Source organism: Ruditapes philippinarum, unplaced genomic scaffold (genome assembly GCF_026571515.1).
Source record: "Ruditapes philippinarum isolate M1 unplaced genomic scaffold, ASM2657151v2 ctg386_1_1_1_1, whole genome shotgun sequence".
Taxonomy (NCBI): Eukaryota; Metazoa; Mollusca; class Bivalvia; order Venerida; family Veneridae; genus Ruditapes; species Ruditapes philippinarum.
This window is the reverse complement of record NW_026862271.1, coordinates 473,727-499,913: the sequence shown is the minus strand read 5'-3', so window position 1 is coordinate 499,913 and position 26,187 is coordinate 473,727. Positions and strand designations below refer to the sequence as shown.

The 26,187-nt window shown below is 31.5% G+C and overlaps 1 protein-coding gene across 7 annotated transcripts; it reads left to right on the top strand.

Annotated features, from left to right (window-relative positions):
• The first annotated feature begins 4 nt into the window (after positions 1–4).
• On the top strand, positions 5–20,933 carry LOC132718525 (golgin subfamily A member 5-like). 7 transcript variants are annotated; one of them, XM_060702236.1, is made up of 16 exons: positions 5–115; positions 4,201–4,720; positions 7,075–7,125; positions 8,866–9,102; positions 9,946–10,165; positions 11,009–11,132; positions 11,543–11,639; positions 11,956–12,062; positions 12,725–12,892; positions 13,226–13,354; positions 13,801–13,899; positions 14,624–14,773; positions 15,197–15,281; positions 15,781–15,877; positions 16,688–16,751; positions 17,255–20,933. In XM_060702236.1, the coding sequence occupies exons 2-16, from the start codon at positions 4,219–4,221 to the stop codon at positions 17,357–17,359; spliced, it is 2,235 nt and encodes a 744-aa protein (XP_060558219.1). In that variant the 5' UTR covers positions 5–115; positions 4,201–4,218; the 3' UTR covers positions 17,360–20,933. The 7 variants fall into 7 exon arrangements, with proteins under 7 accessions (XP_060558219.1, XP_060558220.1, XP_060558217.1 ...); XM_060702237.1 differs by having other exon boundaries at positions 90–239; positions 15,197–15,272; XM_060702234.1 differs by having other exon boundaries at positions 90–239.
• Positions 20,934–26,187: the final 5,254 nt, after the last annotated feature.

Here is a 26,187-nt window from a genome sequence, read left to right as displayed (position 1 = left end):
AACTGGAAATAACTATCAGACATGCGCAAAAAAGATACGTCCACACGTCACGAGCGAATTCCATGTCATTAGATGCTTATTCAATTGAGAACAAATTTACGCAAGCGTTTGTTGAGTAAGACTTAAATATTGTTGTTTACATATATTTGTTCATACATTAAATTCCACGCCTATACATCTAGTAAAGAGTTATCTTTTTATATTTCATAAAAATTGTGCTAATTTCGGTCGTAGTAGAAGTAAGTAACCAAAATTGTCTTCAATTTATCTATTTTTTTCTGTCAGTGAACATATATCCGGATAGAGCTATTTTGGCCGTTGGTCAGTGTAGTTCTTCCCATGGATCATTAATCAAAGGTTCCCGGGTCTATTCACAAAAGACATCCAATGTCTTTTGTGAATAGACCCGGGGCCCTTTGATTAATGAAATATAGTGCGCGAATGCCATAATTTGTGAATATAGACCTCTTTTATTAAGTTTTAAAGTATTAAGCTGTTTAATAGGGAATGAATTTAATATGAAATTAGGCAGTGTTGCATCCATTTTTTATGAAGATCGCGTATTTTAATGAAGTCAGTGCGCGCCAAGTCGCGCATCTAACTATCTTTTCAACTTAATTCAGTTTATCTTCATCGTATCTTAAACGCTTCAGCCATGTTTGTTTTCACTCGTGGTTATGACTAAAATTCGTACTAAATCGCGTGTAGCAGCCGACTAAGTCATCTCGGGTGTGTTTTGTAGTATTCGTCAATATTTTATTTTTTCTACTTCCGTTTTTGAGCGGACGATAGCTGTCAAAAATGCCTGAATGTAAAATAAATGAATTCTATTCGGTATGTCATATTGTAACTGTAAGGTAAATGTATGCCCCCCAAATTTTTTTCAAATCCCCAACATTTTTCGATTGAGTGGGGGACAATCCCCCATAATTTTGAAATTCTAGATGCAACACTGATTAGGCAAAGCCTATGAAAGGGGAAGTCAATTATTAATTTTTCCGTTTTAAAGGTGTATTCAAAATTAATGCCTGTTCCTTTTTCACTCTGAATACCACGATTTTTTATCAAAAAGTTGCGTTGTCGTTAAAATATCCCGCTTTATATTAAATACGATTAATTACAGGGACGGCCCTCCAGTTAACCCTAATAATTTTAAAATATCTTGTTGCCCCTGAAAAAAGGTACATGACGAAAATTTTAGGCGCTAAGCGTAAATCCCATTCGAAAGGGAACACTTACAAATACATATAGTTTTTCTTTTTATACCCGTTTTTGGAAAATTTAAAAATTTTATTTTAAGGAAAAAATATTTTTTAATTAAATTTAAAATTTATTTTTAAAGGTAAAATTTTTTGTCCCAACGACGTTTAAATTCAATTGACAAAACCCAGGGAATTTTTCATTTTTAAAAAAAAGGGGTATTTGTAATTATTATTATGGTAACATAATAAATTCAATTTCAAAATAAAATGAAGTCGATGTACAAAATATTGCCGAGATTTTGATATTGCCATATTCATAGAATATTTAAATTTCCTTCATCATTGATAAATATTATTTTTTGTAAATCTGTTTTCAAACGTCGGTGCAGTGAAGTAGACAGTTATAAAAGTACTCTTGTGTGGCTGTCTCGATTCCGGGCTTTTTAATGTCACTCGTATATTTTAATTATTCTTTTCATTTGAATGCATGTAGAAAGATATTTCTGATATTTTTTAATGTAACGCTAGAAAAACAATAAAAATCTTTACAGTTTGAGTCAGAATCATTGCAAAATAAAAGTAACTTTTGAATATTTTTTACACATCGTTTAAATTTCTTTTGAAGATTAATTACTTTTGAAGGGGGTTAATTACCAGGTAACAAGTGATAATTGAAAACTTTATTTTCAAACTTTCATTACCAGGTTACATGTGATAATTGCAACACTCAGTCTACTAAAAACAAATAGAATTTTGAATGTATATTTGTATGTGCACAGTCTTTAATTACAGTCCATGGTATGTGTGATAAGAAAATGATTCTTAAGAGGATATATATAAATACAATGTAAATCTATTTTCTTTATTAACAATTATAAATGAAATATAAAATATACAACTAAATTTGTATAAGCCCTTTCTTTGAAAATAATAAAGATAAACATATGACAAAATAAATCATTTGACGTGAATTGTATAGGCTAACTATGAAAAAAATCTGTTTCAAAATAAACACTTTTTTTTATAAAACAGCTGTTCTGTATGCCAATAAAAATTTCTTCCTTGCCAATCTAATGAATTCATCTATATATGAACGCTTATCTAGAATGATCTGAAAATATATTTAATACACTAATTAGTAGAAAACTTACTATATTTATACAGTTAATAAAATAAAAAATGTACAAATCATTTGGAAATAATTCACAGAAATAAAAACAAATTTCAAACATGAATTTCTTTAAAAGTTTTTAAGCAATCAAGAATTATTTTTTTTGCATTGCACCCATTAAACCATGTACAAAAGAATTATCTTAATATGAATCGCGGTAATAATTTGTGCTTGAAGTAGAAGGGCGTCAAAGTGTAGAGAGTATGCCTAAACAATAGGCGAATATTTTTTAATTAGGTACTTTTTTAACTTAGCGTTGCATCGTTCTATCGGCATATTTTCATATATTAATACTTTAGTGGCACACAATAATACTGTATCAATACATTCATATGTGTATAATTTTTCACAAAGCTGCAATAACACCACATACTCTTGTGAAAATCTGTCATATTTCGCATTCCGCGCGTTCCGCCATCTCTCATTCTGTCCACCTTTATCCGATGTGCGATTCCGCGCATGCGCGCGACGAGACTTTAAGGTAAACGAAAGTGTCCGATCCTTGTAATATAAATCCGTGTTGAATTACATTGAAAATGGCGCCGCCCGACTAGAACTGACACTGACAATTTCATTGATGGGTATAGAATTCTATGTTTTCTTTAATTGTTTTTTATTTGATTTTCTTTTAAATATACACATGTAGTCTATAGCTGGGCAAGCCAAAGCCCGGGCCCGCTTCGCGGACCCGGCCTTTGACTTCCCCGTAATAATTTATTTTAGTTGAATGTATGCTATTTGAGTTTTTCACATCAGAATCTAGGCCTATAAATATGACTTCGCTTTGAGATATTTTTGCTTCTGGGCAAAGCAACGTTGTAAAGGATTTCGGACAACAACCATCGAGTAGGCCCTATGCGCTTCTATATCTTTTATTTTCATACATCAGCATATAACAAAGGGATTCGCTGAAACAAATAAAATACATGTAGGTAGGTTTTTTGTGTACTGGTTAAACTGTACATCTCTTAAAAAACTCCTATATTATTAAAGTATGATGATCATGTAGATATTCAAATTGAATATTCAGAATATTTGATAATCAAGAAGGGCAGAAACAAAATTGAAATGTAGGGTATAGAACTCCATCAGGTACTGCATCCTAGCCCATTCTGGTGTAATAAGAAAATGTGTTCCTTTACACACTGAACGCCACCAATCAACTGTTTCCGCCATTAAAGTGAAAGTGGAAGTGTTGCTTTTTGAATTTGGATAGAATTATTTTAAAAAAATTAAGAAAATGTTAGAAATATTTTCATTTCAAATAAATTTCTGTCATTGAAAGGAGAATCCAAAGCTACCTGTATGTGTTGCAAATACTTCTTTATTTTACCCCATATTTACTTCATATTCTGACAAGTGAAGACAGCCGTCTGCTAAACTGTAGTGACATGCTGAAACTGATGTGAAGTCATATTCTGGTGAAAAAATTCTACTGAAGCCAAAAAGGGACATCAATTTACATACCACAGTATCATAGTGCTCTCTGTTTAAGCTCCCATTCAAAACATGGCTGACTGACCATACAATGTAGATGTTTCTAATTTATTGATATTGCCATATTAATTCATTGATTTATTCTATGAGTGACCTGTGTATTTTAAAGTCAAGATGCAACAGTTTAACACAATTTAATAAAATAGTTAATACAAATTCTTTTTATTTGTACCATTTGTTGAAAATAATAAGAACAATGGTACCATAGTTGACCATCCTATCTGAATTTTACAGCCCTGCTATACAATAACAGAACTTTTATCAGAAATTTTAAAGTTACCGGCAATGGCAGCATTCATAATCATATAGAATTTTTCTTCTCTTTTTAAGGTTGGAGTAACATAAAAGATGGCTTGGCTCTCGGGCCTAACTGGAAAAGCAGAAAATTTCCTTAATAGCCTGGACCAAACTGCTGCCAAAGTGCTTCATGAAAATGAAGAAGAAGGACACTCACCAAATCTATCAAGAAAATCAGTCAAAACTGAACAAGCAGTGCCTCAGTCGTCTGGCTGGGCCCCTTTCATAAGTCCAGAAAAATCACTACCATCCCAAAGTGCTACAAAATCATTTGACAATAAGTTAAGAGAGTTACCACAAGATGCAAGTTTAAGTACAAAGCCAAAATCAGAATCAGTTACCACAAAGAAAAAAACTGATAAAGATGAAGCATTGTTTGAGTTTTTGAATAGCCCAGAACCAACTGAGAGAAGAAAAATCACACCCGCCAATAGCACAAGGCATTCCCGACAATCTAGTGCCTCCTCAGTCATTTCAAATAAAGGCGGGAAAAATGACACACCTGGATCATCATCTGGTAGTGGGTCATCAATGGTGCATGTAGAAATGCCGGGTAAGTTTACTTTTGTTTTCTTATATTATTTACATCTATTGAAATGTCAGGTATATGCTAAGTAATTTTAGCCAGTTCTCATTTGCATTGGGAAGAGCAATTCTAGATTTCAAAATTGTTTCCCGATGAAGAAGTTTTTTTTCTTGTTTGGTTTATTCATTTATGAAACATGAACAGTAATAGTTTTAAAGGAGCAAGTTTACTTACTCAATACTGATTTGCTTACAGTCTCCAATTTATGAACGATAAACATATTTTTCTTATAAATATTTTAGTGAGTATTTCTTGTAGCTAGTTCTTGTGCTATTTTATTGTTGTAAGTTTTATGTTTGTAAATTTGTCACTCAAGCTTTTAATTTAAGATTCATAATTACTAAGAAATGAGGTATAAAAATATGGAAAAATACGAGAAAAAGATGGACATTAGTGTTTCAGTACACACTAACACCAGAAAATACAAAAATGTAGTACTACATTCAAGTGTACATAGCCTCGAGTGAAAAACAGCTAGACGGGTTCATGAGTGAAATATAATTTAATCTTGAATTTTAAACAGTTTTTATGCCCCCATTACTTTGGAGGGGATGGGGGAGTATATAGATTTGTCCTTGTCCGTCTGGCCTGCTTTCATGCAGCCCATCCATTGACTGTCAAAAACAGTGGAATGTATGAGGCATCAGTGTCCTATAAACTCATTTCTAGTTTTATGTACATGTATGTATTTAATGAGTTTTCATGGTTTTAATTCATTTTTACCACTTTCTAACATCATGTGCTTCTTGGTGTTAACATTTTGTAACATCTCAGTTTTTGTATTCAATGATTTTCCTAAAAGATTTTATTATGCCCCCGAAGGGAGGCATAATATAATCGCACTGTCTGTCTGTCCATCTGTCCCACTTCATTCGTGTTCGTACTGTAACTTTGTCATACAGTGAGGGATTTTGAAATAACTTGGCACAAATGTCTACCACATCAAGACGATGTGTCGCGTTGAAGAACCCCGTCCCTACCTCAAAGGTCAAGTACACACTATCATTTTGAAGTTTCACATTATCACAATTAGAGTAAATAGGAACACACATTTGTGTCCAGGCTGTAACTTTGTCATGCATCGACTGATTTTAAAATAACTAGGCATAAATGTCTACAACATCAAGACGATGTGTCGCGTCCAATAATCACGTCCCTACCTCAAAGGTCAAGGTCACACTACCATTTTGAAGTTCACTTTATCACAATTAGAGTTTATAGGTACACACATTGGTGTCCAGGCTGTAACTTTGTCATGCATCAAAGGATTTTAAAATAACTAGGCATAAATGTCTACCACATCAAGTCAACATGTTGCGACAAAGACCCATGTCCCTACCTTCAAGGTCAAGGTCACACTTATAATTTGAAGGTACTCATTCTCTCAAGAAGAGTTTAAAGATACATGTATTCATGTCCGAACTGTAACTTTGTCATGCATGTAAGGATTTTAAAATAACTTGGCACAAATGTCTACCACATCAAGACAATGTGTCGCGGCTAAGGCTCATGTCTGTCTGTCTGTGTCCCTACTTACACAACAATCATGTCCAGACTGTAACTATATCATGCATTGAGGGATTTTGAAATAATTTGGCACAAAATGTCTATCTCATAACAACATTTTGTCGCGTCCAGGAACCACGTCCCTTCTTCAAAGGTCAAGGTCACACTTATATTTTGAAGGTTCATGCTATCACAATTAGAGGTTACAGGTACAATAATACAAAGAACAATATTCAGCAATTAGTTACTTTCATTCTCTTTTCTTTTCATAATACCTGCATGCTTAAGAAACCTTTTTGGGGGCAATCATCACTTGGGTGACAACTCTTGTTAATTTTAACATAGACCCCCAAAGTTTTTTCCATTGTTTGATATAAACTTATGCATTTTTACTACAAAGAAAGTGTATTTCTGCTGAAAGAACTTGAAATTCATAAATTTTATGATATATGTTTAATTGTTTATTACACTAATAAGACTTGGTTCTGCTGTAGTGAAATCATATTTTGATATGTCCACAGTATTAATAATCTGTTGGTAAAACATGTTACAAAATGATACAATGTTTGCATGTAGAGGTAAATGTAGGGATTTGCTGAAACATTACTAATAATATCAGAGGCCAATATTATACCTATTGAATCGTGACCTTTAAAGATGACAGATCAAAGCTTTTACTCCATAAAACCATGACTGTACAGTGTGAATGTTTAACATTTACACAAACTTAATTGATTGTCAAATGTTGAAAATGCAGAAATAAGAAGGAAAGATTTGATATTCTATATATAAGTGTATATTTATGTATATAATAGATATAGAAGATAAACTAGAAGAACAAACTACTAACATGCAAACTGTCTGTAGTAAGTTTACAATTTTTTGTACCCTTCTTTTGTCATCTAACTTGCTATTAAATGTTACATTCTACAAGAGATGAAAAATTTTAATAAATACTCTGTTTCTTTTTTCTCAACATTTTTAATATCCAAATAAATGTTTTACTTTTAAATGAGTGAATTAATTCCTTTCTAGTATCCATAAAATTGGCCATGCATCCATAATGCAGAGTTGTGAAAATAACACAGAAATTGTTGTAAAACATATAGTTTGTCTGTTTACTTAGCATGTTGCCAGATTTAGCCGCGTTGCTGTTGCACAATTCCTGTATTAGTTTCACATTCTTGCATTTAAGGATATACATATCATGGATTGATTAATTTAATAGATCTACATGTATTTAAAGATTGTTTAAAGATTTTTTTTTTAAAAAGTCAAAATATTACAGAGAGCTTTCTCAAGTTCTTGATTTATGCAACTTTTTTTCTTTAACATACAGAAGGGTTAAGTTGTAAATTTGTTTGTTTTTGCACTTTTACATGTATACTCCCCTCTCCCCCCTCCCCCCCCCCCCCCCCCCAACTACAAGTGAGGTGAAAGTTTTTTATCATAGCAGTTTGTATGTTTGTATATCCAAAGACATGATCGTTTCCATATGATACCTGTAGAATGGTTACATGTGGCCAATAGATTTCTCGAAATTCAATAATTTTAGCCAAGGTCTTTTTGTGCAATAATTTAGAAACGCACTTGTTTTAAAATACTTTCTTGCTGTTTGCCACCTTCCCATAAATTAGCTGAACCATTCTTATATAACTGCCAGTGCTATCATATTTACCTATGTGCTTATGACTATGTTGGTGTCAGCATATCAGTGCAATTTTATATCTTATAACTATTGCCGATAACAGTATAAGGCCAATAAATCTAGCATGAATTTGTCTGACATAATTAATGCATTTTGTGAATTTAAGATATTCCTGAAAAATGTTTTCATCAGTTTGCACAACTGCTTATTAATAAGTTTTTCATTTGAAACTTTGCATAAATTGTTTTCAGACTTTTTCGGAGTCATAATTGTAACTGATAGGTTAACTCTAGTATGGATTTGGACTGACTTAAAGCTCTTTGTGTATATAGCAAATTCCTTGTTACTGTTAAGCAAACAAACTGTTTAGGGTATTCTTTTGAAATTTCATGCTTGTCTTGAAGGACAAAACAATAGTTGTAGGTCTTTATATCCAACATTTGGATTGAATCATACTCAAAGTGACATTCATATTTGTGACCATTGGTTGAGGTTTTGAAGCATGATTAACCTTCACAAGCACTGAAGGTATTCACCTAAAACCTCATCTTTTAAATTGGACTGTACTGAAAAATTATTCAATATTATTGCCAAGAACCTAATGTATTTCTTTTTTTTGCTAAATGGAAAACTGTATTTATTGTTATGTGTCAAGATATAAATTATAATACATGTATGCTGAAGAAAGTATATATTGTAAAATTATATGCTGAAAATATAATGTGTTGTAAACTTACTGGCTGAAAAATAAGAATATCTTGTAAGATTTATAGGCTGAAAAAAGAATCTTTTGTGAAATTATTATTTGTTATATATATTCTTTGAATTGGTATATACCTATATTGGTATTGAATATGTCAAATTAAAATTGAATCATTTTATTTGATTTGTCTAAAACTAACATTGACACTTTATAATATAATATGATATAATATAGTGTAATATAATAATAATATAGGTACAGGTAATGATAGCAGAGGAAGTCCCACTGATATGGACATGGCTGCTCTAGAAGATGCCATGCAAGACCAGTCACCTAGCAACAGTGTCCATAGCAACCAGGATATAGAATCCAGGGATAATCCTATGACATCATCATCACTAGATCTGGAGAATAGACTTCTCAAGAATGAGATATCATCATTAAATCAAGAAATGACATCTCTTGTACAGAGAGCAAAGGACTCAGAATCAGGTTACATAACTCTTACATTATTTGATGATCAGTTAAAATATACCAAAACAACACATATTTCTTTAATCTTTACTAGTTTCGACTGTTGTCTTCAACATTTGATGATATAAAAGAAAGATAACTTTTCTTTTGTGTTTTAAGTCATGCTGGCAAATGTTACTGTCAAGAAGTTACTTTGCTACTTATATGCTCCTTTCAGTATTTATATATATTTCTGATAGTTTTGGGTATTTGAGTATAACAAATAAATTCTTTAAACCATGTTGGTTAAGTGAAATGAGCAAATATCTGAGCAAATGTGGTAAAAAAATGAAACACTCTTCTAGTTTTTAATGAAGATTAATTAGATTAGGAAAGATTATTGCACATTGTACATAAATAAATTGATTTTGATGGTTGGCCAGCATCAGAATAAATACTTAATTCTAGTTGAGTTTAAAGAAAAATTAGCATTTCTGATATCATTCTAAGAGACATTTTAAATGTAAGATCTGTTTGAAAAATACTGCAGTTTTGTTCATGTGGAGGGAAATTATAGAGCAACATAAGGAATTAATTGTTTATGTGACATGCCTTTCATTTTATGTATATTTTTCCGCCAATATTTCTTTGAGAACATATTTACCACAGCTGACTTTCAACAAGAATTAATCAATGAATGATTTAACCAGTGCAAGCTGTTTACCTGTCTTTTACCTGACACATCTATGAAAAAAATTAATGTTGTTTACATTAAAAAGAATAAAGAAACAGATAACCTGTGAAAAGTCTTTGTTAAATCAGCAAAAGTCATTTTATATGAACAAAAATGAGAAAATGATCTTCTTCTACCATTATTTTCAGATTTGGCCAAGTTACGTGAGAAATTAAAGGATCAGTCTAGAAATGTATCAAAGTCTGACCAGTCAGTGAGGGAGTTACAGAATAGGGAACAGGATTTGTTGGAGGCCATAGGGGCCAAGGATTCTCAACTAGGGGTGTTGAGAATCAGGCTAGAAGAGGCTGATAGGGAGCTACAGAACAGACAGAAACACCTGGAGAGTTTAAAATCGGACAAAGAAAGGTATTGAAGATTTGTGTTCTTTGGGGTGTTATAAGTGATATTTAGAGGATATTAATTCATATATATGTCATTTATTGCTTTGTTGTCAAGTTTAGAAAGTTTTTTTCAGTGTTCTTTATTGAAGCAGAGATTACTGCTTTGTTAAACGAATGTTGACTAAAACCTGGGCAGACCATGTGGACAGTTCGTTTAACAGTAGTTTGATATTGCATCTACATTTTGTAGTTCTCTGATATGTTTTCATATTGGTTACATTTTTACAAGGAAATTTTTAAATAATATGTAACCTCCTGGGGGTTAGACAGACAGAAAAGGTTTCAAAAAAATAAAACAAAACATAAATGTTTAATAAATTTGTTTGGCAAAACTTGAAGCGTACCTGGCAGATGTATGTGAATGCTTTTTGTTGATAATTTTTTTCCAGGAAATTTCATAGTGTATTAGTATCTATTCAATTATTGTATTAAACACAATACAACATTTAAAGTGTTGTAAATATCATGTAGATATTATAAAATGCATTTATTGACTTTTTATCATTTATCTATGGTATATTAGTTTAAAATGTTCTACTCAGGTGCCCATTCATGCCTGAAATAATACATGGAGGGGTCCTGTGGTCTTCCTCCACCAGTAAAGCTGGAAAGTCACGGTATGACCTATACCGTGTTGGTGCAACATTAAACCCAACTAAAAAGAAAATTAATAATAATTTGAAAAGTAACCATTTTTACCAGGATTACCTTGAATTTTTTTTAAAGAAAAAGTGTTTTGCTCTGCATCAGCCAGCAGCTTTTATCTGAAATATTTTATTTTAACATTTTTTTGTTGATATATGTACAGAATATTGCGGGATCATACAGATTCCAGTGGTATACATGGTCAAGCTTTAGATTCATTAAGACAAAAACTATCAGAGGTAGAGGCTACATTAGAGAGAGAACAAGAAGCTAACAAAATATCAAGGGTAAAAAGTTTGAATTTTGGTTATATTTGATTTTTTTTAACAGTATCTACTGCATACTGTAACTCCTAAATTGATACTGTTCAGACCTGAATCAAATGAGCACTGGTAGGTATGACTAAATAAGTCATTACTAAGTATTTGGCTTTGGAAAGGAAGATTCCTATGCTTATATTTTTTGCCATGAAAGAGTAAGAACTTTTATTGCTTTATTTGAGATTGGTGTGTGTTATCAATTTTCATAAATATAGTGCCTGATCATAGAAAATAATGAAATTGTTCTTCTTTCCACACTAGAAGTAAGCAAATCCATTGGTATGTTATTGACACTAGATAAAAATTTTTATCAGAGTGCTTTTAAGATTTTAGTATCATTGTTAAATGACTGATAGAGATATTAATGTGTGTTCCAGCAAGAGGCGGCAGACAGACAGACAAGAATGGAGGAGGAGCAGAGAAGTTTTACAGAAGCTCTTGCTTCAGCTGAGAAAAAATATAGTGATGAAAAAGGCTGGTGTTAAAATTACTTAGCTATTTCATATTAACAGTATATTTGAATTTCAAAAATACAGGATTTTTTATATTGTTTTGTTGTAGACATCTCATGGTTTATCTTTTCCATTCTAAAAATCAGTCTCAAGAAGGATTTAAACTGTAATAACCAGCATTCAGGCCCACTCAGAATCATATATGAGTCATTTAGTTATATTGAATCTGTGACAAAGATACTTGTATGTTAAAAAGTGATATTTGTGAGGAAAAGGTGATTTATTAAGACATATAGATAGATCTGAATGCTTGTTTATATGATACAATTATATTTCAGCCAGGGTAACAGAATTAAACAACCAACTGAAATCTATGAGAAATAGCTTAGAGTCTGCTAAACAGGAACTCTCAGAGTATAAAGAAAAAGCAACAAGGATATTACAGGTGATAAAATGAAAAAAATATATATATGTTTTTATCTATAAGTTCATGATTATCATATGTAATTGGTTAAAACTGCAAATTTATTCAAGAGAGAAATCATGATTTTGTTCTGTCTAAAAATTTTATTATTCCTTAAGTAGAAGAAAGTTAGATTTAGGCATGAATTTACCTCATGAATTTGTATAATGAACTTGTCCTGCTATGATTTTGGAATAGTCCATTACTTGTTTAGGGATAACAGTATTACAGTACTTAGATTCTCCAGCCAGCAAAAACATGAATAGTATTTAATAATTGGTGACTTAGTCATTTTTACCTCTTACATTCTGATTCACATGTAACAAAATGAATTTAATTGGTTTTGAAAATATCATCGTAAAAAGTATATTTTGTACTAAATTGGAAACTATAGTAATGTTTGTAGCTCAGTTTCTTTAAGATACTTCAACAGTTGTCATGTCATGTCCATGTATATAAGAAAATAATAAACATATTTAAAATGAGAGAGTTCTATATATTAAAATTTTCAAAGTCCTCTTTAATGTTTATACAGTTAAACAATTTTTTCTGAATTGTTCTGAAAAGAAATGAAAGTGATTGTACAATTTTGATTGATGTGTTAACTTCCTACCTTTGCCTGAGCTTGATAATTGTAATTTTAGTCTAAGGAACGATTGATTGCCAGTTTACGTGAGGGATCAGGAGCATCGGGCGAGGCAGCTGGTGTGTCAAGTCTGGAGTATGACACAGTAAAACAGGAGAGAGACATGTTTAAGGAGGAAATACAACAAGCTAGAATGACTGTAGAGAATCTCAAAGTGGAACTAGCTGTAAATATCTTGTCTATTTTTATTGTACTCTCAAATTTGTTAGGTATCCTATAATATTTACCAGCATCCCATGTTATAAATGTGAATGGTTTGATAGCTGTTTTTATGTTAGATCATGAAAATGAATTAGAACCAAGCATTCCTTCAGGAGACATTTTTTCAAATCATTGTTACAAAAATATAGCTTGACCGAAAAAGTAAATAATTTTGTAATGAAGTGAAACTCAAAATATGTTTTTAGCATTTTTATGACATATGAGGTTTTAACTCAGCTTATTTGAACTGTTTGAGTGTTCAGAAATGGTTGTTTAATTTTTGTTTTAACTAATTCAGGATGTTGAGTCGCAGATGCAGCAGGAGAATGATACGGCCCAGGATACAATACGATCATTGGAGGACAATATAGGTGAGGAAAAACAGAGGAGGGAAGACTCTGAGCAGGAGTTACTTAAACAGAAACGGGTAGGTATTAGATTATATTGTTCTACATAAGACATTCAATTCTATATGATTAAATCCTGCAAGAAAGTTTAATTGCATATTTGAATATTGAAACATAATGGATGGAGTATAAAATTGTCAATGAATTACAAATGCACACCAGTCTTATTTGAAAGCATGGTTCTATGTATTCAAGAAATTAATTTTGATTAGCTCAACTTTGAGCTCAGTTCAAGAAGAGGTCTATTTCACAAAACAAAAAATTTGACTACCTGGCTGAACAGAGATTTCTAGAATTTTTGGAATGCTAATACTTGTTAATTACTGAAGCATTTTAATTAGATTTCATTTATTTATAAATGTATAACTGTACATACTTGGTATTTCCATATTTGATTGTGTTATTTATAGATTGTGTTAGATATAGATTGTGTTGTTTAAAGATATGTTATTTTTGATGACTACAGGAGCTGCAATATGCCATTGAGGAATTACATAAACAAAAGACATCATTCCAGAGTCGAATGAAAGACAGGGAATCTGAAATAGAGCGACTGAGAAATCAGGTAATGACAGTATTAAAACATCACTAGGGTTAAACCAGAATGTATAGGCTATCATAAAGGCTACCACAGGAATTAGAAATGTAATCTTTTGAAAGCTTATCTCGTGATACACCTCATATGGTTCTGTAAATAATGAGCATCATATGTACATTACATATATATCTAATGATTTGACTGTCTTTTGAGACAACATTTGCAAATTTAAATATCTTTTTTTAAGGTTTTATTTTTTTTAAAAACCACCATTGAATAGCTGTTTGACAGAAACAACCTGTCTGAATTGTAATTTTGAAATACTACATGCATGTGACAGGTATATGAAAATTGTTGTATCCAGTATAGTTTAAATATTTGTGGTTCTACAGAGGTTAACATCTTCAGTGATCTTGAGCAATGTGATTATTCCTAGCATTTTTGTAGTTATATGTATTCAATCAATTATACAACAAGGAACCAGTTATATCTGTTTTATGAGCATTTTTAATTGAAAATTTTTATGATAGAACAATTTATAAAATTGAGACTAGACATATAACAGTATACTGAGGTAATACAGTAAACTCTACTTATAAAAATATCGCTTGTTATAGAACTGTAAACGTTGCTACAGTCCTGACTCTTGTTTCCCAATTGGTTGCCTCTCGGATATAACAATATAAATTTGGAGGTCCCCTGAATTTCATTATTTTAATCAATATAAAGTACACATACAAATTTTCAACAGTTGGCTACAAAGTCCATGAGTTCAACATCAGAATCTGAGCTGGAATCTCGAGTGAGAGAATTAACAGAAAGTTTGATACAGAAACAGACCATGGTGGAGGCATTAAGCACAGAGAAAAACTCACTAGGATTACAGCTAGAGAGACTTGGGGTATGTTTGCTGTTTAACTCTTTTGAATGATGGTCTGGTCATGCTTGTAATTGCTTGATTTATACAATCAAATATCAAAATGCAGCACATTAGAAATGAACACTTAGGAATAGCTATCCAAAATACCAAAGCATCAAAGAACACCAAAGGGCTGTCTCCTTAATTTTATAATTGGTTTTATAGTTTCATTTCCATATAACTGACTGTTGTTTAGTCTGAGTTTTTGTTTTGTTTTTGAAATAGTTCTTGATAAAAAGAAACTTGATCTGATATAAAGAAAAATGGATAGGACATACAGATATAGGTAGAACATTGTTTTAGAGATAGTGTAAACTAATATTCTGATGTATTTAATGAAATGTTATTATAGGTGATTTGCAGAAACAAAATAACAATATCAATGTTTATTGTTGTTTATTTCAGCAACAGTATAAGGATATTCAGGCTTCAGCTGTAAGGACCAACACCACTGTGATACCTGTACATGATGATGATGAAGGTAGAAAATGCACGTATTTAAAACAGTTTTTGTAAAACATATATTATTGATAATTTCTATGTTGTTCAAGTTGTTGTTTTATATTTTAAATTTGAAAGACAAATCATTTTCAATTCCATTAAACTTTTTTCTTTAATAGTGAGGATGTAATGTAAATCAGCATTACAAAAATGAAATATTATAAATCATTACTTTACAGTTACCTGCATGGTTCATTGACATTCATATCCCAAAATTGACTTCTATGTTTCCAAGTTCAAAATGTAAAAAAAATATTCCCTAATACCATGACATTGTTATAAATGTTAAGCCTCTGCTTACTCTTTTTTTGAGAATTTATTTTTTCATTACATATTCATTAGTCATGTTCCAAGGGAATGTATTTTGTGTTTGCCATTTTGTGTTCAGATTTAATATTATGAATTAAAAGTACATTTTCACTCTTAAAACTTGGGGACAATTCTAGTACAAGTGTTGGTATATAATAGAGATTTGATGTTGTTTTCAGTACGGCAAAGATTGCCACAATTTATGAGAGAGGTACCCACTGATACTGAGGTGACACGAAAAATGAAGAGAGCTGTGAATTCCATTGATAAATTCAGGTAACTTATTCTCTTTTATCATAAAATTGTTTAAATGTAAATTTACCAGTAAAATGACCTGTTTAAAAGAATAAGATAATGAAGAAATTGTGGAAGTTATTTATATTTTCTTTTAAGATTCATGTTAAAATTATTACAGAAGAGATAAATACATTTCTTGTAAAGTTAAATATAGAAAGACTGGATAAATTTTATTTTATTTAAAGAAAGTATTCAATTAATTAATTTTTAAGTGATTTATTTTAGTAATTCTTGACTATGTTTTAGTATAAAGATATAATGTTTCTTCTGTATAAGATGGTCAGAAATGTTGATTTTGAATTACTTAATTATCACAGCTATGTCTCATCAGCTGTCTTGTACCTGAAATAATGGGGCCTATTGTAACGTTTTAAGGCACAAAAACCCTGTCAATGATTAGCTAGCTCACCACCAAGAGTGGTTTGTGTCCTAAAATATGGGGAACATATATAGGAAACATTCCCTTATGTTAATTCAACAACTTAAGTTTTTGCATATTATTATGCTTATTATCAGTATTATTACGTTCTACCAACATTGTTACAATATTAGTCTTCCTCCACCAATAAACCTTAAAAATGTCATGTAACCTTTACAATATTGGTGTGACTAAGAATCTAATCATGGAACTTTGTATGAGGATGTTTTAATCAAGTTTTTCGAGGTAAAAACTGTAAAAATTACCTATTTTAAAATGATTCATGTCACTCTATCTTTGAATATGCTTCATCTGATTGTTTACAAATACAATTTTATTTTTTGGATTGATACATATTGTCTATCTTTCAGTATACGTCTGGGTGTATTCTTCAGGAGATATCCTATTGCGAGAGTTTTTGTGATCGTTTATATGGTAATAGTCTTTTTTTCTTACATCTCTTTTAAAATCTTATTTGAAAACATTTGTCACCTTAATAAATAAGCAAGCTTCTTAAGTGCATTTCAAGTTATTGACATGTAAAAAATAGCTTGGCACCATAAATTTCACTTTAATTTTTAATAATAATCTTTTGTTACGACCTCAGAGGTTTTAAGTTTTTCATGTCTTTTTGTTGTTGTTTTTTCATTCTGTTTTTTTAATGTTTACTTAATAATATCAAGGGCCTTGTGTTATTTTCATCAATCATGAAAGCTTAGAATTCACCAAAGTCAGCTGTACTTTTCACTGTCAGTCTGCAAAATTTTACAGTATAAGTTTTACAAATAATGGCATATTGGTGATTTCAGTTCAAAAAATGTGTTAATATATCATATTGGTTAATCTTTTCACAACTGACTTGTAGTAATTTGAGTTATAATTTTTAGGTATTTTAAAAAATCATCAGATTTCTAAGAAAACAAATATTATAATTGCAGGCCTTATTACACCTATGGGTGATGATTGTACTGCTAACATATCAACCAGAGATCCACGGAGCTGGAGCAGACGCCATAAAATTACCCGAAGCTCCTGACAAGTGATGGAAATGTTATACAAACACATGTACATACAGACCTCTGCATACATATATAATATAAATGTTCCGTGCAATGACAAAACCAACATAGTGCGTTTGCGACCAGCATTGATCCAGACCAGCCTGCGCATCCGCACAGTCTGATCAGGATCCATGCTGTTCGCTATCAGTTTCTCTACTTGTTATAGGGTTTGTAAGCGAACACCATGGATCTTGATCAGACTGAGCGGATGGGCAGGCTGGTCTGGATCCATGCTGGTCGCATACACACTATGTTGGTTTTGTCATGTTGCGGTTCAAATATGTGGGACATTGCTTATTATTGCACATACCTGTAAATATTAAAGCAGTCCTGTAGTTGAAAGAGTGTGTAAAATTAACATGAAAAAGTGATATCTAACAATGTGATGATATTGAAAATATCTTACTGTATATAAAACATAAATTAATTTATGCATATTACTGTGTTATTTATAGAAATGAAAAATTATGTTTAAGGAAATATAACCATAGCTTTTGGTTCAAGTAGAGTATATATAATACATACATCACATATGCATATACATTACAATAATATATAAAACAGTTGGATATTTCACCATTATTTAGGAATGATATTTGGTGATGAATAGTGAAGGGGCAAACCATTGTGTCCTTGAGCAAGAAACATTACACTAATCACTTAGTGTTGCTTGGTTCAGGCTTATAGCTTCCTTTATAAACTAAAATAATTCTGTATGAATTAAAGCAGAATAACAAAGCATTATATGGAAAAAAATTTGTGAAAGGAAAAGTAAAGTTTAGTATGACATATGGCTAAAAGTAAATGCAGTACTACTGAGCATTATAAAGTCTTACACAAGTATGCATGCCATTGTTTACAAGGTTCAGGTTTATTTGAAGCGTAAGAATAAAGTGTTTTTTTGTATATTTGAAGTAATGGTCAACCTTTTTCATTATGGATTAAGAGTTAATTCAAAATTATTTTGAAAGGTGGTTACTTGTCATGCAAAAAGAATTAGAATTTTAAGACGTTTTTGTCAATTACTGACAGTGTTTTTGGTGATTTTTAATAAGAAATTCTGTTAAATTTAAGATTTCCATATAGCATAAGGTGTATTTTCATGATAGATTATGTTTAAACTTGCATTATTTTAAAGGTCTTTATAATCATGTATGTATGTTATATTTAAAATTGGGGCACAATGTTCATTTTTACTATGCATCACCTTTAAGCACACTATATTATAAAGAGTGAAAGATTATAGCAGTCTATTTTTTGTCTTAAAAAACCTCATTTTGAGGTGCTAATTATTTCTCAGAAACTAGCCCTTGTACATCAATCAGCTCCTGTATTTAATATCTGCTTAAAACACATGTCCATTCTTAAATAGTAATACATGTAATGTCTGAAACACATGAGATTAAATAAGGTTGTATAAACTTTGTATTTTTAAATGTATTGTTTAATTGAATGGTAAATACTTGTGTCCTATCACTTATTTACTGGTGAAAGTTATTCTACATTTGTCATGTGTGCTTGCTATCACAAACATCTGTAACTTTTTCACTTTACATAGGTATGAGACCAGTATAGATCATTTTATATGTGAGCCGCATCACGACAAAACCAACATAGTGCGTTTGTGACCAGCATGGATCCAGACCAGCCTGCGCATCCGCACAGTCTGATCAGGATCGATGCTGTTCGCTTACAAACTCTATAACAAGTAGAGAAACTGATAGCGAACAGCATGGATTGTGATCAGACTGCACGGATGCGCAGGCTGGTCTGGATCCATGCTGGTCGCAAACGCATTATGTTTGTTTTGTCATGGCGCGGCTCAATTATGTATTATACAGAAATATTTCTTCACAGTTTGAGAATTTATCTTACATCCAATCTCAACATCTAGATTGGTATGATTTTGTTTCAGATTTTGAATTGATCAATCAAATGTCTTACAAACACACTTGTTTCCAAATTACTCACCTCCACCTGGACATGTACAGTGTTTAATTTTTTATGCATTATAAATTATGTATTGTTTGTATATAAATATATATTAAAGATTGCTGGCAATATAAAGAAGTTGCTAGAACAAATGCAGTTACTGTTGAAATATTTTTTTACTCAAGAATCTTGTTGAAATGTAGATATAAATACAAGTTATGAACTATTTCAATGTCAGGAATTCTTCATTTGTTGTGGTAAATGTTACAATTTTCTTCCCAAACAGAAATGATATTTAAATTTGGTTTGTGAGAATTGAAAATGTGTAAATATATGTATGAATGATGTCTTACAAACATTGTTTTAAGTGGTATAAAAGTTTCCTCCCAGTTCAAGACATGGCTAATATGATTTCCATTAATCATATGCCATCAAAGCAGTGATTCAGTTGAATATAAAGAAAAATAAACTATAAATATAAACAATACTTACCATAGCAGAGACTTATTGAAAATAATAAAATTCTGCAATCATAAATATCAGTAAAATTAAATATGTTGGGTTTAGAATTTTAGTTTGAGACTTTAATTCAAAAACAATTGTCAAATTAGGTGATTCGTGCTGCATTTTTGTTGTTTGATGGTGTTTATTTAAAGAGAACTTTTCTGAGGAAACAGGATTATTCATTTGTTAGCATTTTAGAGTAAACAAAATGCTCTGTTTGTTGTAATTACAAATGTGCCATGAAGACTGGAAGTTAAGATGATATATATCATCAAGGTTCGTCAAAAATTGGAATAACAATTCTCTGTGGACATTGCTACAGATGTATTAATACAGCAATTTTGTTGTTCATTCAGTTTTAATTAGATTTTTGTTCATTTAGTTTTAAGTAGAAATAAGAACTTATAATTGAAGTTTATAAATTGCACTTGTTACAAAAAACAAAATATTAGTGAAAAGAATAAATTTCATGGAACACATACTCAATATGTAGCCATCTGTTATCATTTTGATTTAGAACATTTTTTTTGTTGAAACTGCTTGTGTGAGATTTTCAACTTCATTGATTAATGTTCTTGGAAAAATAGCAAGGTTAACCATTAATGTTAAACATAAATCATGTGATATAAGAAACTTTATATCTTTATCAGAAAAAAATATTCTTGTATGGAATAACTCTTAAAGATATGCTCCATAATTTCATCCTTCAAATAATAACAAAAATCTGTCGGTATTTATATCCGTTTTCTAGAACTTATTGATCTGTGAAGAAATTTAATTTTCGTTTATATGTTTGTTTTTATAAAGATAACCTAATACCCAAGATTTATTTGTTCATTTTGCCAGAGAAATGCTCTTCTGTCATTTCCATGCAAAGTGATTTGCATTTAAAATTGTGTATGATTGCCAATTATATCATAAATATATTTTGCAAAACGGTATGCATGTGTAAGAAAGGTACATTAATTACTTGGTTTTGTCAAATGTCCTTCCAATAGGAATGAAAAAACACACTTATGTATATACATGCCTATATATATATTGTTATTTATGTAAATATTGCTTGTTACAGATGAAACCTGGTTTATTTAATATATAAATAAAAAGAAGGGAGATAATATTTTTCAGTTTTCTTGTTCCTTCCTCTTGGTATGACTAAAACATTATAGCAATGATACAAGGCTAAATGATTACGGTCCCCTACGAAGAAGAGAGGACAAATTACCTTGCAGCATGATGTTGGTTGGCCATCCGATCTGTCGGTGAGTCCCACAATGTTACTGATCAATAACTTAAGAATGCATGAGCCCATTACACTAAAACTTCAAAGGTGTGTTGGTCTTGGGAAGATGATGACCCCTATGTATTTTGTGATCAAGGGTTTAAAGGTCATGGTCACATTGACCTTGTATGTTGGAAGAACTCGACGACCCATAAGGCCTTGGCCCTCAAGCATCACAGGTGCTTTTGGTCTAGGCCAGTAGGTGACCCTTATAGAATTTTGGGTTACAGTGTTGAAGTCCAGTCACATTGACCTTGTATGTCAAAATGATTTCTGACCAATAAGTTAAAAACCAGTGGGCCCTTGGCTCTCAAACATCACAGGCGCTTTTGGTCTAGGACAGTTGATGACCCCTATTGATTTTGGAGTCGCAGTGTCAAATTTTAAGGTCACATTGACCTTGTGTGTCAAAATGGTTTCTGACAAGTAAGGTAAAAAACAACGGGCTCTTGACCTTCAACTTTCATAGAAGCATTTGTCTTGGGACACTAGATAATCCCTTATGATTTTTGGGTCAATGGCTCTTTGGTCAAGGTCTCATTGCCCTTGTATCTCAGCAATATTACATTAAACTCCTGCATGCTGACAAGGAGGACATGTATGTTCTACAAACATCTGTTTTATCCTGTGTTGTAGGATGTTTCAATTTTCTTATGTGGGAGATAACTTGAAATGTACAGGATTGGCAAGTTATCTGAAAGATAATTATACCCCAAAAAACAAAGTTTGGGGGGGGGGGGGTATATAGGAGTCACCAGGTGGTCGGTCGGTCCAGACATCCGTCCGGAGCATAACTTGAAGACTGATGGTTGGAATTCAATATAACTTCATACAATTGTCAAACACAATAAGGGGAAGTGCAGTGCACAAGAACCATAACTCTATCTTAAGTAATTACAGAGTTATTGCCCTTTGTTACTTTTCCATTGCTTTCTTTTGTCCAGACCATAACTTGAAGACTAATTGTTGGAATTCAATATAACTACATACAATGGTCAAGCACATTGAGAGGAAGTGCAGTGCACAAGAACCATAACTCTATCTTGACAAATTACAGAGTTATTGCCCTTTGTTACTTTTCCTTGTCCCGGGCATAACTTGAAAAGTACTGGTTGGAATTCAAAAAAACTTCCTACAATTGTCAAACACAATAAGGGGAAGTGCAGTGCACAAGAACCATAACTCTATCTAAAGTAATTACAGAGTTATTGCCCTTTGCTACTTTTCCATTTCTTTCTTTTGTCTGGACCATAACTTGAAGACTTATTGTTGGAATTCATTATAACTTCATACAATGGTCAAGGACATTAAAAGGAAGTGCAGTGCACAAGAACCATAACTCCATCTTGACTTATTACAGAGTTATTGCCTTTGTACTTTTCCTTGTCCAGAGCATAACTTGAAAACTACTGTTTGGAATTCAATACAACTTCATACAGTTGTCAAGGACATTAAAAGGAAGTGCAGTGCACAAGAGCCATAACTTCATTTTGACAAAATACTGTTACTGAGTTACTGCCTTTGATACTTTTCCTTGTCCGGAGCATAACTTAAAACATACTGGTTGGAATTCATAACAACTTCATACAATGGTCAAGCACAATAAGAGGAAGTGCAGTGCACAAGAACTATAACTCCATCTTCAGTATTTATAGAGTTATTGCCCTTTGTTCCTTTTCCTTGTCTTTCTGGACTTATTACAGAGTAATTCAATAAAACTTCATCAATGGCCAACCACATTGAAAGGAAATGCAACATACAAGAACCACAACTATCTTTAATTGCCCACAACCATAACTCTATATTTCAATTCTTTTACAAGGTATTCTGTTACTAGTAACATCCTCATTTCCGAAGCAGTCTTGTGGGGGTATCAATCACATTTAGTGATAGTTCTAGTTTAATTAAGAAATATAATAAAGCAGTATTATGAATATAGTAGCTTTATTCACTAAAGGTTACAGATTGTATACAATCAACATTACATGCATGTATTAACACAAGTCAATTGTAACACATATCTGTCTATATCTAGTTAAAGTTCTGAATTTTCAGTACATTTAACTCACATATGTACATGTATAAATACTTAATGCGTGTACCATGTTCAAACAATGCTAACGACACAAAGTAGACACAACGAATATGGGTATGACAAAAAAAGGAGCTTCTTTATATTGAAATATCATTTTTAACATACCTGTACTTTCAATTGTAATTGTTGTCTTTTGTAGATATATATAACATTTCTGATCATATGTACTTTATATTTTCATCTCACATCAATGTTGAACTTTACAATAGTCGTATATTGAAGAGTACACAGGTAAAATGTAAATGACCTAGTACTAATAATTTTCCATTGCAATTCAACAGTATTTATGGACAATTAATGATCTAACCTCAACTTGTAGACAGAAAAACATGACAGTCGTAAGAAATAATTTGACAAAAAATATGCATAAGTTTTGAATCAAAATTAATAAAACAACTGATTTTATTCAAGAACCAAACACTAAGAACAAAAATAAGCTACCCCGTTAACTAACCAATTCCTTGTGAGTGCGCGCGTTTGTATGCGCGTGTGTGTGCTTTCGATCGTTGAATTTTTTCTCAATCACCAACTTAAGTTCAAATTGTGATGAATAACATGGATGCTTATTGGTCGTACTGTTATTGATGAAAATCTAGGAAAAAAACTTTGCCAGATTGTTAGTCCTTTGATCTAAGAACCAAAGAACAACAAAAAAAAACACTATACAACATTGAACAAATATATGTTTTTGATATTATGTCCTGTAGAAACATTACACATTATAAAGCTATGCAAGTATATAGTAGATGTAAAAAAATCGTGTATATGTCTTTCATCTTGAAGGTGTCCATGTATGTTACTTTTGTTTAATTATACAACTTTTGCGGAACACATCCCTTTGAGAGACCAAGATTTAATTGTTCCAGAATGGTGTTACTCAAGTCGGGTTAGATTTCTGGTGACAATGGCCAAGGTGTCTGAGGTATACGGTTTGCGAGGAAATTACACTCGCCATATATTTCACCATGACAGATGTATCCTTCATTTCTCATAATTTCACCTTTTAAAATTGGAAGTTTAAACGACTTTTGATGACTGTAAAACGTTGTTTCCAAATTCTGACAATAATCCCCTTTTCCTTCTATTCCATTGAACAAAACGACGTTTCCAACAAGCTTGACCTCAAAGTGCTGTAAGTCAGGTTTACATACACTTACAGTCATCATAAATTGATTACAATCCATTTCAAACCTCAATTGTAAAGATATTTCATTTATATTAATGGAACAATTGTGAATTATGTCATATTCATATATTGTCTCTGGCTTCATCTTTATGTACTCACTTGTCCCCTCCCAACCTTCAAAATTACAAAGTTCCAATCTTTCTTCCTTTTGAAGTTTTGCATGATAGTATTTGTACAAAGTAATCATTTTCCTCTGTTCACAAAGTAACTTTTTAACTTTCTCATCTTTTTCCAGCAGTTTTGTTTCCATCTCACTAATAATATTCCTTTGGATTTCCATAAGAGGTATTGGATTCCCTTTGTTCGCTTCTTCAAGTTCAGCTAGAGACTTGTTAACTGCCAGTTTCATACATTTTTCTGATAAAGTTTTCAAAAAATAGAGACATGCCAAGTTGTATAATTTAAAAATCTTCTCTACGGACGTTATTTCATTGACGGCTATAAGAAAACAATCTTCACATTTAGATTTAAGATCAACCACCTGGTACTCCTCTGCCAAACCGATTATTTGGAATGCATTGTCAATGGTAACCTCTTTCCTTACAGTTGGATATATACATTTTAGAAACTCCTCCATGTCTGCTGATAGTTTTCCAGGTAATTCCATTTCACTTTGATCTTTTTCTTTAAAATCTGCCTGGAACATTCTTTCAAATACGGGTGAGGTAAAAGCCAAAATATTTTTCGCCACATAAAATCTTTTGCCTTCAACAATGAAACAGAAATCCTCCTTCCATGTTTTGACTGTAAAATCGTGTTCTGATCGTCTACTTTCATCTCCTAAATCTGCCATTATTATTTTTATTTACTAGATAAAAGAAGATTCTGACGGTGTATAAGGTATATATTATTGTTTATACAGAGAACGTTTATACAGAGAAGAATTTAGTGAAAGATATTACTCAAACAGTTACATGATCAAACGCAAACCTTTGGTGGAAACCAAATGACTTTATCAAGTTATTTAAAAAATGTCGCCGTTTTAGTACAGACAAAACATGTCTAAGACAGTACTTATAATGATGTACGCAAATTTTGAATGTAATTGCTGAGTATTTAGTGTACAATTAGCCGCCTTTTTGAAGCTACTGTTCATATAAGAGATTTGTTTTCTTTCATGACTCACAATGACCTTCGTTAGATTGACATTAATGGTTGCCTTGTTTGATGATCATCATAATTCCATTTAAATGTAAATTGATTCCTCGTGCAGTTTAAGATGAATACAATATTGTTGAGGGACTAGTCCAAAATCATTAATTTTTATTTATAGCACACGTATTCCGCTTATTCCTCTGGTGATAATTATTATACAGCATTCTAACGTATAAAGTAAATATCCATCACCAGTTTACTGTGTATGACATAAATATCAATATTTTTGACACTGTTGACAATTCAGTATTACAGTCAAATATACACATGCTATCATTTTACAATGAATGATTTAAATAGCAATGATTTGTATTTCACAAATATAACAAAATAAGATTTCCTGTCATATCAAAACCAAACTTCACAACTATTGAGATCTGAATTGCAAAGAACAAAATAATCCTGAAATATTATGTATCAAATTACAAATATTTTACAATATTTCATTATGTGCTTTTACAGCCCGCTAAGATTATTTTGAACAAATATCAAGTTAAATATTTTACGACAAAGGAATCATAATGTTATCAGATATTTTAATAAACTGTATCCAAGTATTGATTTTATTAACCTGTCGATTGCATACCGATTAAAAGTCAATGCAAACAAAATGTTAATGAGATGTACGCACTAAGATGTGATTTTATCTAAGTTAT

Coding starts and splice junctions, on each gene's coding strand:
- LOC132718525 (XM_060702236.1), top strand. CDS start 4,219: ATGGCTTGGCTCTCGGGCCTAACTGGAAAAGCAGAAAATTTCCTTAAT. Junction 11,133..11,542: donor AAGCTAACAAAATATCAAGG/GTAAAAAGTTTG, acceptor TGTGTGTTCCAG/CAAGAGGCGGCAGACAGACA. Junction 15,282..15,780: donor TGATGATGAAGGTAGAAAAT/GCACGTATTTAA, acceptor TGTTGTTTTCAG/TACGGCAAAGATTGCCACAA.